Source organism: Culex pipiens, chromosome 2, assembly GCF_016801865.2.
Source record: "Culex pipiens pallens isolate TS chromosome 2, TS_CPP_V2, whole genome shotgun sequence".
Classification (NCBI taxonomy): domain Eukaryota; kingdom Metazoa; phylum Arthropoda; class Insecta; order Diptera; family Culicidae; genus Culex; species Culex pipiens.
The window spans coordinates 224,063,932-224,078,708 of record NC_068938.1 but is presented as its reverse complement, the minus strand read 5'-3'; the positions used below and the strand labels follow the sequence as shown (position 1 = coordinate 224,078,708).

General features: G+C 33.7%; 1 protein-coding gene across 11 annotated transcripts; it reads left to right on the top strand.

Moving 5' to 3' along the window:
* Positions 1 to 3,480: 3,480 nt before the first annotated feature.
* LOC120429118 (cysteine-rich motor neuron 1 protein) lies at positions 3,481 to 14,777 on the top strand. 11 transcript variants are annotated; one of them, XM_039594307.2, is made up of 7 exons: positions 3,481 to 4,140; positions 4,442 to 4,569; positions 4,753 to 4,919; positions 4,976 to 5,060; positions 5,332 to 5,378; positions 8,648 to 8,813; positions 11,777 to 12,220. In XM_039594307.2, exons 1-6 carry the CDS (start codon positions 3,938 to 3,940, stop codon positions 8,651 to 8,653), a joined length of 636 nt encoding a protein of 211 aa, XP_039450241.1. In that variant the 5' UTR covers positions 3,481 to 3,937; the 3' UTR covers positions 8,654 to 8,813; positions 11,777 to 12,220. The 11 variants fall into 11 exon arrangements, with proteins under 11 accessions (XP_039450241.1, XP_039450240.1, XP_039450231.1 ...); XM_039594306.2 differs by lacking the exons at positions 8,648 to 8,813; positions 11,777 to 12,220 and adding an exon at positions 12,329 to 12,510 and having other exon boundaries at positions 3,482 to 4,140; XM_039594297.2 differs by lacking the exons at positions 5,332 to 5,378; positions 8,648 to 8,813; positions 11,777 to 12,220 and adding an exon at positions 12,329 to 14,777 and having other exon boundaries at positions 3,518 to 4,140.

Genomic DNA, 14,777 nt, shown 5'->3' with positions numbered 1-14,777 from the left:
AAGCCTACGTGTTAAGTTTTCGTGAAAAAGTGGATTTCCTCCAGATCAATTGAACAAAAATACTAGCACACGATTTTGAACCAAACTGCACCAATAACAGAAAAGTGATGCAAGTGAATGCATATGGGACATTTATGCGAGCTGCCCATTATTGGAAAAACGGCTTTTATCCACTTTTGGCCAAATCGAGATTTTTGCTCCAGGTGGTAGAGGATGTTCCAACGAATCTTCTGAAATTTGAATTTCACTAAAATATTGTTTAGTTTTGGCTGCCGATGCGAAAAACCAAACGGCTAATATCCCATTCCCGTTTGAAATAGCCATGGCGAAAAATTGATGACAAACACAAAAACGCGTTTTTCACGGGATACTTGATTAGGCATACTAGCCGAATCTTTAATTATGGGCAGAGGGGCAGTCCCTTAAAATGAATTAGGTGAATGAGAATCTGTTTGAATGCTTTGTATTTTAAATATTGATTGAATATTATTGTATATGACTATTCCTTAATTTTAACAGTTAGAATATTTTAAAATCCATCTGCAGGAGATATCTTAAGATATCGTGAGACCCGTCAACGGGTGATCAAGTGACAAAAAGTTGTTTTTTTGTTTAAATAAAGGATAAGATATTTTCTTAGCAAGCCTTACTCTCTTACAATAAATCGAATAAAGTTGCCCCCACCTCTCATCGATTTTCGTGAAACTTTGTTCTAAGAGGTAATTTTGATCGCTGATCACGAATCCGTGCTCCATTTTTTATACCTCTGACGGACACGCAATCCAAAGATCATCAGTTCGAGTGAAGCTGGAGTTCTTTGAATGTTCGCGTAGCAGCAAGTCCAGCTTCGTTCACTAGTTCCTTTGTTTCGTTTTAGCACGGAAAAAAGTGGGAAAAGATTCAGTCAGTTTCGCGAATGTTCTGATTGTGGAACAGTGAAAATGCAAGTATTATTCATTAAATATGCGCTGATCTCATTTGTACTATATAGGATTGGAATTTTAAAGACAAATCGAGATCCCGTCTGGTGTTTGCTCTATTTTTAGTCTATGCAGCCGATTTTGTGTAATATCAAACCTCTACATTCGACAGTACTCACGAGAAACAAATGAAAATGAATGCAGAATGTTGATTTGTCACATTCCAGTCGTATCTTTATTGTACCGTAAACCGGGGTGACTTTGATAGGATTTCAATTTGTTTTTAGAATATTTTCCAACAGGTAAGGTTTTTCTCAAGACTATTATTTTTAAAACATGTACTGGGGTAGGCCACACAAAGTCCATGCACTATTTTGGAAAAAAAGTTTTTTCAATAGTGTTTAGAAAAATAGTTACGTTAAAAATTCTTAGTTTTAATTCCGGGGTGACTTTGATAGTCATAGATTTTCTTGTTAAAATCATATTAAAGATGTTCAAACTTTATTTGTACATTAAATGTACCATCACTAAAGAAGCTGATATAGTTTGTAAGAAAAAAAATCAATGTTTATGTTAAGTTAACTAAGTTTATAAGCTTTTTAACAAAATACATATAAATTTTAGGTAAAATTGTTAAAAAGTCGGAATTTTGCCTGAAATTTGTTAAAACTAGTTTTGTTTATAAAATTATCGATTTATATTGCATTTTATACTGAATTCGAAGCAAGAATCACATGTTTTCACATTTTACATGAAATTTGTTCAACTGAAAATGCCTATAAATTTGGAGATTTTTTTTTAACTGTGTTTCAAAAACACATATTATTTATTATTTACAAACTTATTTAACCTTCTCCTAGTGAAAAATTGTCCAAAGAATCCGAAAATGCATTCCGTTTTCCGATTAAAAATCATGATCATTGAGAAAATCATGACACTTTGAGAAGTTTAAAATAATGACTTCCATCAACATTTTCTTAACTATAGTTAACTAACTTTATAAACCTTTCAAAAATTTATGAAAAGTTCTTCATGAGGTACTTTGAACACTTCTCTACCACGGTCAGTATGTTTCTGAACCATTCCTTACGTATTTTAATTGTACTCTTCATTTTGCGGAAAAATCGCAAACCTATCAAAGTCACCCCGGCTATCAAAGTCACCCCGTTTTACGGTACCTGCATAAGTGGCTTGTTTATCTTTTGAGCTACATTTATCTTGACGTCTGGAATTTTGTAAACAAAAACAAGAAATAAAAAAACTGAGGATGATAAATTCTCAAAGAAAGGAATGCTAAAACGACCCGATATTATGTACACCCACAAACGGTGGTCGCATCGTTTTGCTAAAATTCTGCATGGAAGTATATCAGAATCTGTGCTCATTATGATTCGATCTGGTTCATCATGTCCAGGTTGTGGAGTCGGATAACTTTTCAAAAGGGCACATACGTTTTGTAAACAATAGTGTATCCCTTTCACTCAAATGACAGTTTACATAAGGTGTGAGAGTGAAACACATTTGTTTACAAACGTTATGTGCCCTAATGAAATGGAAGGCACGTTTTAGTAACTCCGACTCAAACATCGTTATCCTTCTCCACCGGTCCTCAAAAAACCCGACTAAATTATTTTCAGAAAATTTTCTGTCATGTTATGGGCTATCTACAACCACTTAGCTTAGAACATCTAAGTAAAGTAAAATAGATAAGTTACTTAGGAAAGCACGTAACTATGCAGTTGTTTTTTACAATTTGATAGGGAAACGTCAACTTACCGTAGATTTTGAAATTTTCCAATCCATACGTCAAGCTTCTAATTTGATTGCTTTTCCATTGTAGAAGATCAGATTTATTTACATTGATTCAAATTCGAAGCTAAGTACAAATTTCTAAGCTAAGTGGTTGTTGATAGCATGATAGCCCATTATTCCATTATTGTTTCAAAGGCTGATTTATTTACATTGATTCAAATTCGAAGCTAAGTACAAATTTCTAAGCTAAGTGGTTGTTGATAGCATGATAGCCCATTATTCCATTATTGTTTCAAAGGCTGGATGAATTATTTGCATTTCAAAATATATTTCTTGTTATGCAAATTATTACCAAAATTTGCCTAAAATTTAAGTTTTGATTTGTAAATATTCCCATTACGTGTATATATTACTCATTTAATGAAAAAAAATCAAATTGAATTACCATTTCAAATGAGAAAAGTCCTGTTTGGCTTCAAAATCTTTTCCGCTAAGGATACTCTAATTTTTTTTTCTTGAGCATGCGCAACAAACGAAACGTAACAGCAAAATATAGAGAGCATAAAGAGAGTGATTCTCGTGATATGTCCTTCGTCGAGGGATATTAGTCTTTTGTCCAAAATAAACCAAAAATTGTATGACAATGTTTATATAAAATTTTCATGTGGAATTAAAATTATAATTTAAGTAGCCCGTGTTTTCAATTACACAAGTGATATTTACATATCTGTTAATAAAATTACATAAAATTTTAAGGTTTACACAAAGGACCATTTTGTCATTTTAATATGCCTAGAGTTTACCAATTGACTCTCTCTAAAAAAAAAGCAATACCGAAAAATATGACTCTTCAAGTCTCAGTTTTCAGATCATTTGGTGCTAGTTGCACCTATAAAAATGGAGCAAAATAAGTTCTGCAAGGATATTGAACTCTAGTTCAAGTAGTTACATAAAATGGACAACCAGCATCATTGTATCGTAACCAAGTGAACTTTTTGCATTCGCTGGTTGATTGTGTATCTAATGACGAGAAAAACTCGATTCGCATTCCGAAATGAGAAATAAATCAATATGAATAATGTAGTCAAGTTGAAAATATCGTAGAAAAAGAAAGTTTGAAATTGACTTACTAGCAACCAAAAATTGAGATTCATCGTAATGAAAATGAAAAGAGATAAACAATTATCAGATCAATTTGTGCATATCGAATAATTTTACTGAACCTACTAGAGAAATGCTGACTGTTAGTTTGTGATAATAAAAAAATGGAAAGTTCCAAATGTGTTAGAGGCTTTGTTGTTACTGCATCGTCCAGCATACCAAGTGCTATAAGATTGTTTTTATGCTTTTTATTTCTGTTGAACTCGGAATCATTGGGATTGAAATGTGTGTGTAATCCCAACGAGTGCGAAACCATAAGGTCAGAAGATTGTCCAGGAAGAGGAATGATCGTATGGGATCCTTGTAGGTAATTAAAAACTTTGGCTAAACATACCTAAGTTAAACAAGTTTGACAGTTTCGGAAACGAAAACGACAAGAAATACAAGAGTCTGGAATGTACTCGATTATCCGAAGCCTCGATTAATCAAGGTTCGATAATCCAAAGGTTTTGTGAGATTTCGGATAATCCAATCATAATCATTTATACTTAAGCTAAACTATCAAAAAATAAGACGACGAAACCAAACATAATTTCGTGATTAGATTATTTTTATTATTTTGAATTCAAATCAGACTAATTTACCTATTCTTCATTTGTTTTGCCTAGGTGCTGCCGAGTCTGTGCGCGTACCTTTGGAGAAGCGTGTGGTGGACCTGGAGATTTTTCTGGAACCTGTGAACCACCTCTTAGCTGTGTGTCGAAAATTCCAGTAGGAGGTTCAGGAATATGCCTAGGTGAGTAACTAATCGAGTTTCGCTCTTTGATTAGAGTTCTTAATTCTTAAAATATGATATCGTCTTATTGTAAACCAACATTGTTTCCTGCTCATTGGCAATTTAGACACTCATAAAAATTAGCGGGATCCATTGTTGAATATGCGCTGAACTGTATAATAAGCCTATGAATTATAATTTTAGAAATACCAGAGTATATCGATGCGGGTACACATCTGTTTCAAAATTGTTCTGAAACTATTACTATAGAATCAGGATGTGAGATAGTCAATCGAAAGTGTAAGTGTTGGGATGAAATGCAACTATGTAAAACTAAGTCGATCACAAAATGGGATTTTAAAAACTTAGAGGTAACTTAGAGTGATAAGTGTGTTTTCCTCCTATTAACCATATTTTTTATTTAAAGGAATGTCAACTTAACGCAGCAAACCTTATGAAATCTGAATTAGACTTTGACGACGATTACACAATGTCTCCTAAACTTTTTATTGGTAAGCGATAATTAAAAAAAATCATAATTTTCATTGATTTATACATGGTACTTTTAATAATTTAGAAACTGTAGAATAACATAAAGACATCTTCCTGTGTTTAGTCAGCTTGTTTGAAAACAATTAATTTAATTTTAGTTCAGAGCACTTAAAAAATATTTTTTTGCTGCGGTTACAACAAAATTTACATTACATTATTAATTTCAAATCAAAACTTACGACACTCCTATATCAAATATATATTTTTTAATGTTACATCTCCCGTGACCAGATAATGTCATCATGTCTGCAAAGCAGAGGAAATTGGAATTTCTGAAAGTAAGTATTTTTTCATGATATTTTTATAAACAAAAAACTGCTTTAGTTGACTTGTTGTTTTTGATGGGTTTGGAAAAGCATTATAATATGTTTCTTGAGTTGAGTATGTTGGCATTTTGTTCACATGGTATGTTTAGTAGTTTTTTAAACGAATTGCAAAATGAAGATTTGTTCAGCACGATAGGCGATGACTTGTAAAATTATGTGACATCAGGATGAGTGTGGAAAAGTTATCAGCTGACGGTCACCGGCTCGATTCCCGAGGTGGATGAATCGATGTAATCTAACTGGGTAATTCTCCACCAACTCACACAGCAGTTGCCCCGACCCCTCTTCGATTTGCGTGAAACTTTGTCTTAAGGGTTACTTTTGTCCCTGATCACGAATCCGAGGTCCGTTTTTTGATATCTCGTGACGGAGGGGCGGTACGACCCCTTCCATTTTTGAACATGCGAAAAAAGAGGTGTTTTTCAGTAATTTGCAGCCTGAAACGGTGATGAGATAGAAATTTTGTGTCAAAGGGACTTTTATGTAAAATTAGACGCTCGATTTGATGGCGTACTCAGAATTCAAAAAAAAAAACGTATATTTCATCGAAAAAACACTAAAAAGTTTAAAAAAACTCTGCCATTTTTGTTACTTGACAGTAAACAAATTTGAAAAATGTCATTTTAAGGGAAATTTAATGTCCTTTTCGAATCTACATTGACCCAGGTGGGTCTTTTTTTCATTTAGAACAAAAATTTTCATTTTAAAATTTCGTGATTTTTTAACTTTGCAGGGTTATTTTTTAGAGTGTAACAATGTTCTACAAAGTTGTAGAGCAGACAATAACAAAAATTTTGATATATAAACATAAGGGGTTTGCTTATAAACATCACGAGTTATCGCGATTTTAGGAAAAAAAAGTTTTGAAAAAATTACTTTTTGCGTTTCTCTTTGTTTCGTCGTCCGTGTCTGTGGCGGGTGACGATGAACGGCCATGATCGACGACGACTAAATTTTTTAAAACTTGGCAGAGTTTTTAAAACTTTTAAAGTGTTTTTTCTCAATGAAAAATGCGTTTTTTCGGAATTTTGAGTACGCCATCAAATTAGGCGTCTAATTTTACATAAAAGTCCCTTTGACACAAAATTTCTATCTCATCACTGTTTCGGGTTGCAAATAATTGAAAAACACCTCTTTTTTCGCATGCCTAAAAATGAAAGGGGTCGTACCGCCCCTCCGTCACGAGATATCAAAAAACGGACCTCGGATTCGTGATCAGGGACAAAAGTTACCCCTTAGGACAAAGTTTCACGCAAATCGAAGAGGGGTCGGGGCAACTTTTCCCGATTTCGTGTGAGTTGGTAGAGAATTACCCAATTATAATATTAACATGGGTTTCGGCGCTTACATTCTACGAGCTGTAAGAAGCGTTGTCTTTATCGCAAAAAAATTAAGCAGAAAGCAATAAGAGCCAAATAAGGATCCTGCCCATGAACCGATGGGTTTAAAGCATAATTCCAGTGCTGCCCTCAAGGTCACTAGTTTAGATACCATGTTGAAGTCAAGTTATCAACCGTGCACTTTAAGGTTTGCTTAACATATCTTCTTTGCTCTTTTTACTTTTTGGGATGGGGTGTTCCATTAGGTGTGTAGGTTTCCGAACGTAATGCAGAAAATTAAATGTTGAGATTTATGTTTTACCTCGACATAAAATCAACGTTAATGCAACGTTATTTTTTTTTTGATACCAACAGCACACATAATGTCAGGTTATCAGGTTCTAGCAGTTGAAAATGCTGGTTAATTTCTGGCCTGGTTCATCTAAAGTGAATCACGTTTTGCTGAAATTGCATTTAATTGTCTCAACACGAAGAAAGTAATGTGATTTATATACCACAGCTTTGCATTTTATATCGTATTGTCAATGTACTACTACTAACGCAGACATGTGTATGGTACAATTCCTTACGATGTTGAATTTGTAAACATTGCTTGTTTTTGCAAGCAAAGCGATGACCTAAGCAAGTAGAGCTTTCAATGTGTTAGTTTGATGTGACGATATGAGCGAGTTTCGCTATGACGATACGCGATATAAATTTACCCTTTAAACTACCACATTTGAATTGAATCTTCAATACACTCATAACAATGCTGTATTGTATTGAAAGCCAAACACATTCATGTGTTAAATATTGTATGTTTTCAGTTGTGTCAGTGGTCCAAGAGCGACAATTTAATCGTGTTTTTAGTTTCATATTAGCGCTTGAATCAGTTAGTCGATCGTACCTTGAAGTGAATAATAAAATGAAGCACGTAAATTTGCTGTGTATAGTAATTGTAACCGTCTTGTACAAATCTTCATCTTTTTTTTGTCGAGGGAAAATCAAAATTTTGTAATTCTGAATAAGTCGATTTCACTGATATTGCTAAAAACAGTGCTATACATTTATAATAATCAGCACTGCATATTTTGGTTAAGAAAGGTTGTGTGCTGGTAATTTGCTATGACATATCTGGATATAGGTTGCCATCGAAGCTGAAAAACTAATAATTTTATAATGTGATGAGCATTTTCCGGTCAGAAAACAGTGACAAGCGTTGATCGAGAATGTTGTTCTAAAATTTAAAATTATGTCATGAACAACTAAAACAACTAAACAAATGTTTTCGGCAGAAAAAAAGTGTTCCTTTGATAGGTATTGAAAAATACTTGGATCATGTTACATGATCGAATGAACACCATGACTATGACAACTCAGATCAAGGAAAAACTATTACATTGAATGATTGCATTATGAGAACTGTGCAGAGTTAAAAATATATCGTTGTTGATAACAGTGTCAAAAAAGCTAGGAGTTTGGAATAAAACCAAGTCCCTTCACTTTTGTTAAAAAATAAATAAAAAATAAAACAACCCCAGGCTAGCTGCATTGTACCATATATGCATGAATATTTCGGATAACTAATAGAGTGGTATTGTATGATGTTGAACTTTTTGCGGAAGTGTGTTGTACTGAGGTGTACTGTGCTCAAATACAAATAAAAAGTGTAAACGATCCGATGGTTGGGCCGTTTTTAACATTACTTATTTATTCAGATTTTCTTTTTACTCACGCTCATTCCTACTTAGTTTCTATTGAGTGTCGAGACACAATAAGTGACTTCTCAGCTAGATGATGCTAGAGTTATGGGTTTGTTATGTTTCTAGATGAAATTGTATTGGAAGGGATTATATGAATCCAACAAAAAGTGTATTTAATACATTAAAATTTTTTTTACAGAACTAATTACCCTGCTAGTGCATTAGTGATCTCGTGAGTGTATATTGATTTTTCGAAGAAAACATTGCAGTGACAGTAACGCAGTTTCTGAAAATAAGTGCTGAAGAAATGATTTTGTTTGCCATCTTTACATTGTTGCTCATTCTACCATCTGGAATGAATGCAGGTAATAACTAGATTTAAATATTTTGTCATAGATATGATTGATTAAGCGATTTTTTAGGCAGTCCTGCGCAAAACTTATTACTCAAATCGCTTGAAAAAATATAATCGAGAAATGTATTTTTGTAAATGTGAAATTAGTATTTAAACAAATTATAAAATTAATATTCTAAAATTGATTGAAAAGACTTCAATGGTTGATAAAATTTACAATTCACCTGAATATGCGCGTGTCTCTATGTGTGTTATCTCTATTTTTTGTTCAATCGTAAATTTTGATGATAAGACTAAACACGATGTGTTTGTTAATGAACTTCTTGATACCGTGCACGGAGAAACTAGCTTTGGCAAATCCAACAAACGATGGCTTAATATTCATCTTAAAGAATGACTAGATTTGATTAGCTCAACGATAAGCTAATTCACCAGTGCTTCAAAATGTGTTGAAGAAAGATTGTTAGCAAAGTCAACTTTCGCTAGAACAAAAATGTACAGATCGATTGTTGGATTTTCTTCGCTTAATGTTCCCGTGTTGTATGAAATTCGTTATTTTGGTATGCCCTAAACTGCCCATGTTCGCATAAATGTCCCATATGCAAAAACAGCAAGCTTTGAAGTTTGTCCCATAGGCTTCATCCATGAAGTACGTCACGCTAAAATCAGCCGAAAATTTACACCCCCCCCCTCCCCCCCTTTGTCACGCTTTTCCTATACTTATAACACGCAATGTCACACTTGCTCAGACCCCCCCCCCCCTCCCCCCCTAGAGCGTGACATACTTTATGGATGACGCCATACTTAAGGCTACGTGTTAAGTTTTCGCGAAAAAACTGGATTTCCTCCTGATTTCTAGAACAAAGTACTGGATGTTATAGGCTCTTTTGAAAGAGCACACGATTTTGAACCAAACTGCATCATTAACTCAAAAACGATGAAAATGCATATGGGACATTTATGCGAACAGAGGCAGTAAACATATCTCGATTTTTTTTTATTTCATACATTGTTTAGTTTTTTTAAGAATCTGATTCTATACAGCCAACTCGTCTTGGAATCATGAAACAGCCAACCCGAGCAGACGAAAATAACTTGGGGATAACATTTTTGGATATTTGAAAATACTAGACCAATAACATTTTATGTTATTTATAACAAGATGTGTTACTCGTCGTTATGATTTATTTGTTATTGGATTGTTATAGTAATAACAGGGGATCGAAGTAGGTTGCGCGGCGGGTGGGACGCAAATTTGTCTGCTTCTGTCATTTTCATGCAGTTTTTTAATTTTTTCAAAGTTTGAAGCAAAACTAAGGGTGTTCGACTAAGGGGCATGCTTATTAATTTCTCGTCGCTCCATACCTTTAGTGACGTGATGGGGGCAAGGGCGTCTATACGAAGTGTCCCTACACCCGCTACAAATTTCTGGTGCTTGGGGAGGGAAGACGGGATTATTTTTATTCTTAGCGCCGGTATTTGTAGCACTAAAATTCGTGCAAAAAACTTATGCACGTGGGTAAACAGATTTCGGAGTAAAAGAAGATCGAATTGTTCAACTAACGCTCACAATCGATTCCAGGACCAAGTTGCCTGCGAGTATGGAGATCATACATACATACATACATACATTGGATTGTTATTGTAATAATAGACTAATAACATTTTTAGTTATTATTCGAACAAATCTTTGTTATTATTTTTTGTTATTTTAACTACTAATAATCCGATCATTCCATTAACAGTTGGAGGTATTCTTGCATAACAAACAAAATTATTCCAAAGTTGTTTTGGCTTTCAACCAATATAAGACTAATAACAAATTTGGGATGTTTCAAGAAGATTACATAACACTTTCTGTTATTTTGGTAGTATTTGGTATTGAAATGGCATGAATTGATTTACTTGAACAGTTGAATTGTTCCCCCTTTAGAAATGAACAAAAGAAATTAAGCATCCACACTAATCCAGTCATGCTTTTGAACGGGTTCTCCGTTCGTTCAAGTTCACAAAGCAACACGAAAAATAACAGCTCTGAGAACGAACGCTCGTCTCTAAGAAACGTTCGTTCAGTAGGCCTTTTTGAAACGAACCGAGAACCCAGTTCAGAACTTCAACATTTTCCTTTGATAAGACCTCAGTAGACTAGCTGAACTTCATTGACTTTTAATCATCTGTTCACAAAGCAGTACTAGCTTAGTTGTTACAATTAGGTTTAGTATTCAGAGTTTTTTCCTGAACTAAAAAAGCATTGATTTTTTTTAAATCACGGTGGCAATAAGTTTTCGTCTCCATTTTAGTTGGGGTACTTTTTGCTTTTTAACCGTTTCATTTAGTCTCCAAGCTGGAGTGTCCCTTGATTTGTATAAAATGTAATTTCAGTCGTCGTCGAAAAGTTGGTATCCAACCAATCAAAAAAAATATTTCAAAAAATTGAGATTCGAACTCACTTGCTTTGTATTCTGTTTTTGCATGTAACCACCAAGCTAACTAAGCTCTGTATAAATCATTCTACTGAATGTTTATTTAAGTTTAACAGTTGCCATAGAGAGCCTCTGGCTACAGGCGGTTCACAGAACGCGTTCCAAACTTTGAAGAGAACGGCACGAAAAAGTGACGTTCTGTTTTTTGAACGAAAAGCAATGGCTCCTGCGCGGTGGTTTCAGTTCGTTTTGAAGAAAGAGAACGAACGCAGAACGGGTTCCGTTAAAATTGCATGACTGCACTAATCTGAGAATACTTTTGGAATTACTATTTTAAATGTCCAATGCACAGGTGGTGTTTTTATGAAATTTAGTCTAGATAAGGAAAAAAGGCTAAATTAAATTACTAGCAAGATTTTATTCATGTTCAGTTTTCAATAATCATGATCTACAAACTAACTATATCTCCTGGATTCCAATGGGATGTTCACTTCTGATAGGGCATTTCACAACGCACACGTGATTGAGCTTCACAAATTTGTCGTTCTAGATCAAAATATAGTCCAAAACTACACTGGCCCTCTATCACTTGACCAAGGAAACACGTAAGGTACCCCTGGCAAGATGTTGGATGGGGATAAAAAACGACTGCGTTAGTTTGACTGCAATCAATCTCGTCTATCTGGACACAAGTTGAATTTATAACAAGCATTGTTACAGCAAACAACAACCGTATTCCAACCATTTCGAACGATATGACAGTATCGAGTCTTCTAAGGCACTGAGCAACATGCAATATACGGAAGAAATTTTATAGTATATCTCTTCAAGTGATAATGAACTGATAAAGGCAGTACGTTTGATTTGATTTTTTCATTGTCTATGTATAATGATGTATAAGTACAAATGTGTGCAGAATGTTCCGAACTTATGTTCCACGGTTATCATTTTGTTAGAAATACATGCATTAAAATGTAGCTTCAACATGCCCAAGGTACATTCTTCTTTTTTTTACGATTTTTATGTAACTTTAGAATTAGGGCCATTTTAAATTTACAGATTAGCTTTTTTAATTCATTATTTTTTTTTCATTTTTTTTCAGAAAAAAATGCATGCAGAGGCGTAGCATGTCCATCGCCGGAACCATGTCCAGTAGACAGTTACCCAAAGGCAGTAAACAGTCATTTTACGGGCTTCTATCCTGATGTTTTGAAAGGTGCTGGAAATGCAGTCCGCAATGAGCGTGCTATCGAATACAACGGATTACACCGTGGATCCACAAACGTTAGTTCAAACACTGAGGATCGAACTAGACATAGACGTAGTGTTATTGAAGATGAATTGCTAATCCAGTATTGTTGTCCTCGCTACGAATGTGCCTGCAAACCAAACTACTGCGACCAGAAATGTTCTCCTAAACAAACACCGTTGAATTTAACTAGTCCCACCGATTACAAGGACATACAGTACGGAGTTCCTGGTAATTGCTGTTTTCCCTGCAAGGAAAATTACTGTCTTCATCCCACTTTCCGAAGACATGGTGCAACATGGCACAGTGACGATTGCACCACCTGTGTGTGTCTGTATGGTGAAGTAAAATGTCAGCAATCATCTTGTAAGGCACCAAATTGTGTCGCATATAAGCTTATACCGGGTGAATGCTGTCCTGTTTGTGATAGCGACGCTTCGAATTTTTGTAAACATGTGGGGAATTGTGACATTCATTGTAAATATGGATATGCCCGACAAGGAGACTGCGATCTCTGTGAATGTATTCGGATATCCAAACATCATCCAATAGTCGAAACAGATATCAGCAAAACTGAACGAAATTTTTCAATTTCAAATCATAACATTAGCAAAGACAATACTATTGAAAAACCACATCAGCAACATACTCATAAATCAAACAGCAACCCATTTAGTACAATCCAGTTCTGGATCCTGGTGCTGACTAATCTCGTAGCTGTTCTAGTATTGATACTTCTTATAGTATGGTGTTGTCATTTTCGTAAAAGCGCCAAGTATAGTACAGTTCAAGTAGCGTGAGCTTTATATAAAGTCATCATACATATAATTGAACAAATTATAACGTGGTGTTATAAGGCACTGAAATAATTATTATCTTTATTATTATCATGATATGATATGTTCTGCTTCCCTAAGATTGTTGTCAATAATTATATTGTTAATGATAAAAAGAAACATATTTTCGAAATTCTTAAACCTGGAGTCTGAATAGCACGAAAAAGTCAAGGAAAATGTCTTCCGAACATGATGAAGAAAAATGTGGGTCTGTAATAAAAAGTAATAACTATTACTGAGTAGCAACTATTGTTATAATACATCAATGATTACTATCAATCAAAATAAGTTTTGAATATTGTGATAAATTGTATATAAAAGACATAAACATGCAATCAATAAGTTTTTAAAATGAAAACTGTTTACCATACTGTTATCGTTGGCATAGATGCTGGTATATTTGCGATAGTTATTTACATATGTCTTAAGTTATGTGTACTAGATAAAAAAAAGTTCATTTTGTTAAAGTCAGACTGTTTTACATAAAAATAAAGTATATTTAGTTAAAAGTATTTTGTTAAACAATTGAACAAAGCACAACTGATAATATAAAAACAAAATTATCACGATTGTAATAAAAAACGAAAATCGATGTTTGTAATCAATTACCGCCGATAGTTTTAGATTTTTTAGTCGTACTTTATTTAAATAATGAAAAGTATTATTTATTATTGTTTTGTTAACTTTGTAAAAACCGTTGAGATTGCTAAATGCAAAACAAAGAAACATGAATATTACCATAATTGTTGAAAATCAAATGCAGAAATCAATAATTCTGAATGAATGATTTTAAAATCCCAAGAATAAAAAATAACGAAAGCAAAGCAATCCCACTGAAATCAAAATAAAATTTAAATTTTATGAATACTGATAGCAGTTGCTTTTGTTGTACATTGTCTGCAAACTATGGCTTTTCCTATTGATCCAAATTATTATATTCCAATGTATTAAGCAGTCTAATGTATCGTGTCTACTATCTGATTGTTCAGCAATAAATGTCTGCTATTGCGATTGAATGTTTCAACAATTAATTTGATTACAAAAATGACTAACTATAGACATATCAACCTTCTCACGCCTCGCTTGACACATATAAATCAAAGGATATTAAATATTTTGAGTTGTAACAAATAAGAAATGAACTATATTCATGTGAACAATGATCAAGTAAAATAAATCTATTCTTCTCAATAAAACCAATACTATTTCCGGGCAAATAATAATTATTTTCAAAAAATACGGCATTGCATTCAATTGTAACAAGGATTTGTAATAATGTCTCATAAAGCATAAAGCAAAGCAAAATATTAAAAAAAGCTGCTACAAAAGAGTCGAATGTTTATCATGTTTTATGCGACAAAATTAATAACTACGCAAAATATATGTGCATGCAGTAAAATCAACTAGCGACATCGTAATACAACATAGACTGTAAATAAATAAATAAATAAATAAAAAACAATGGG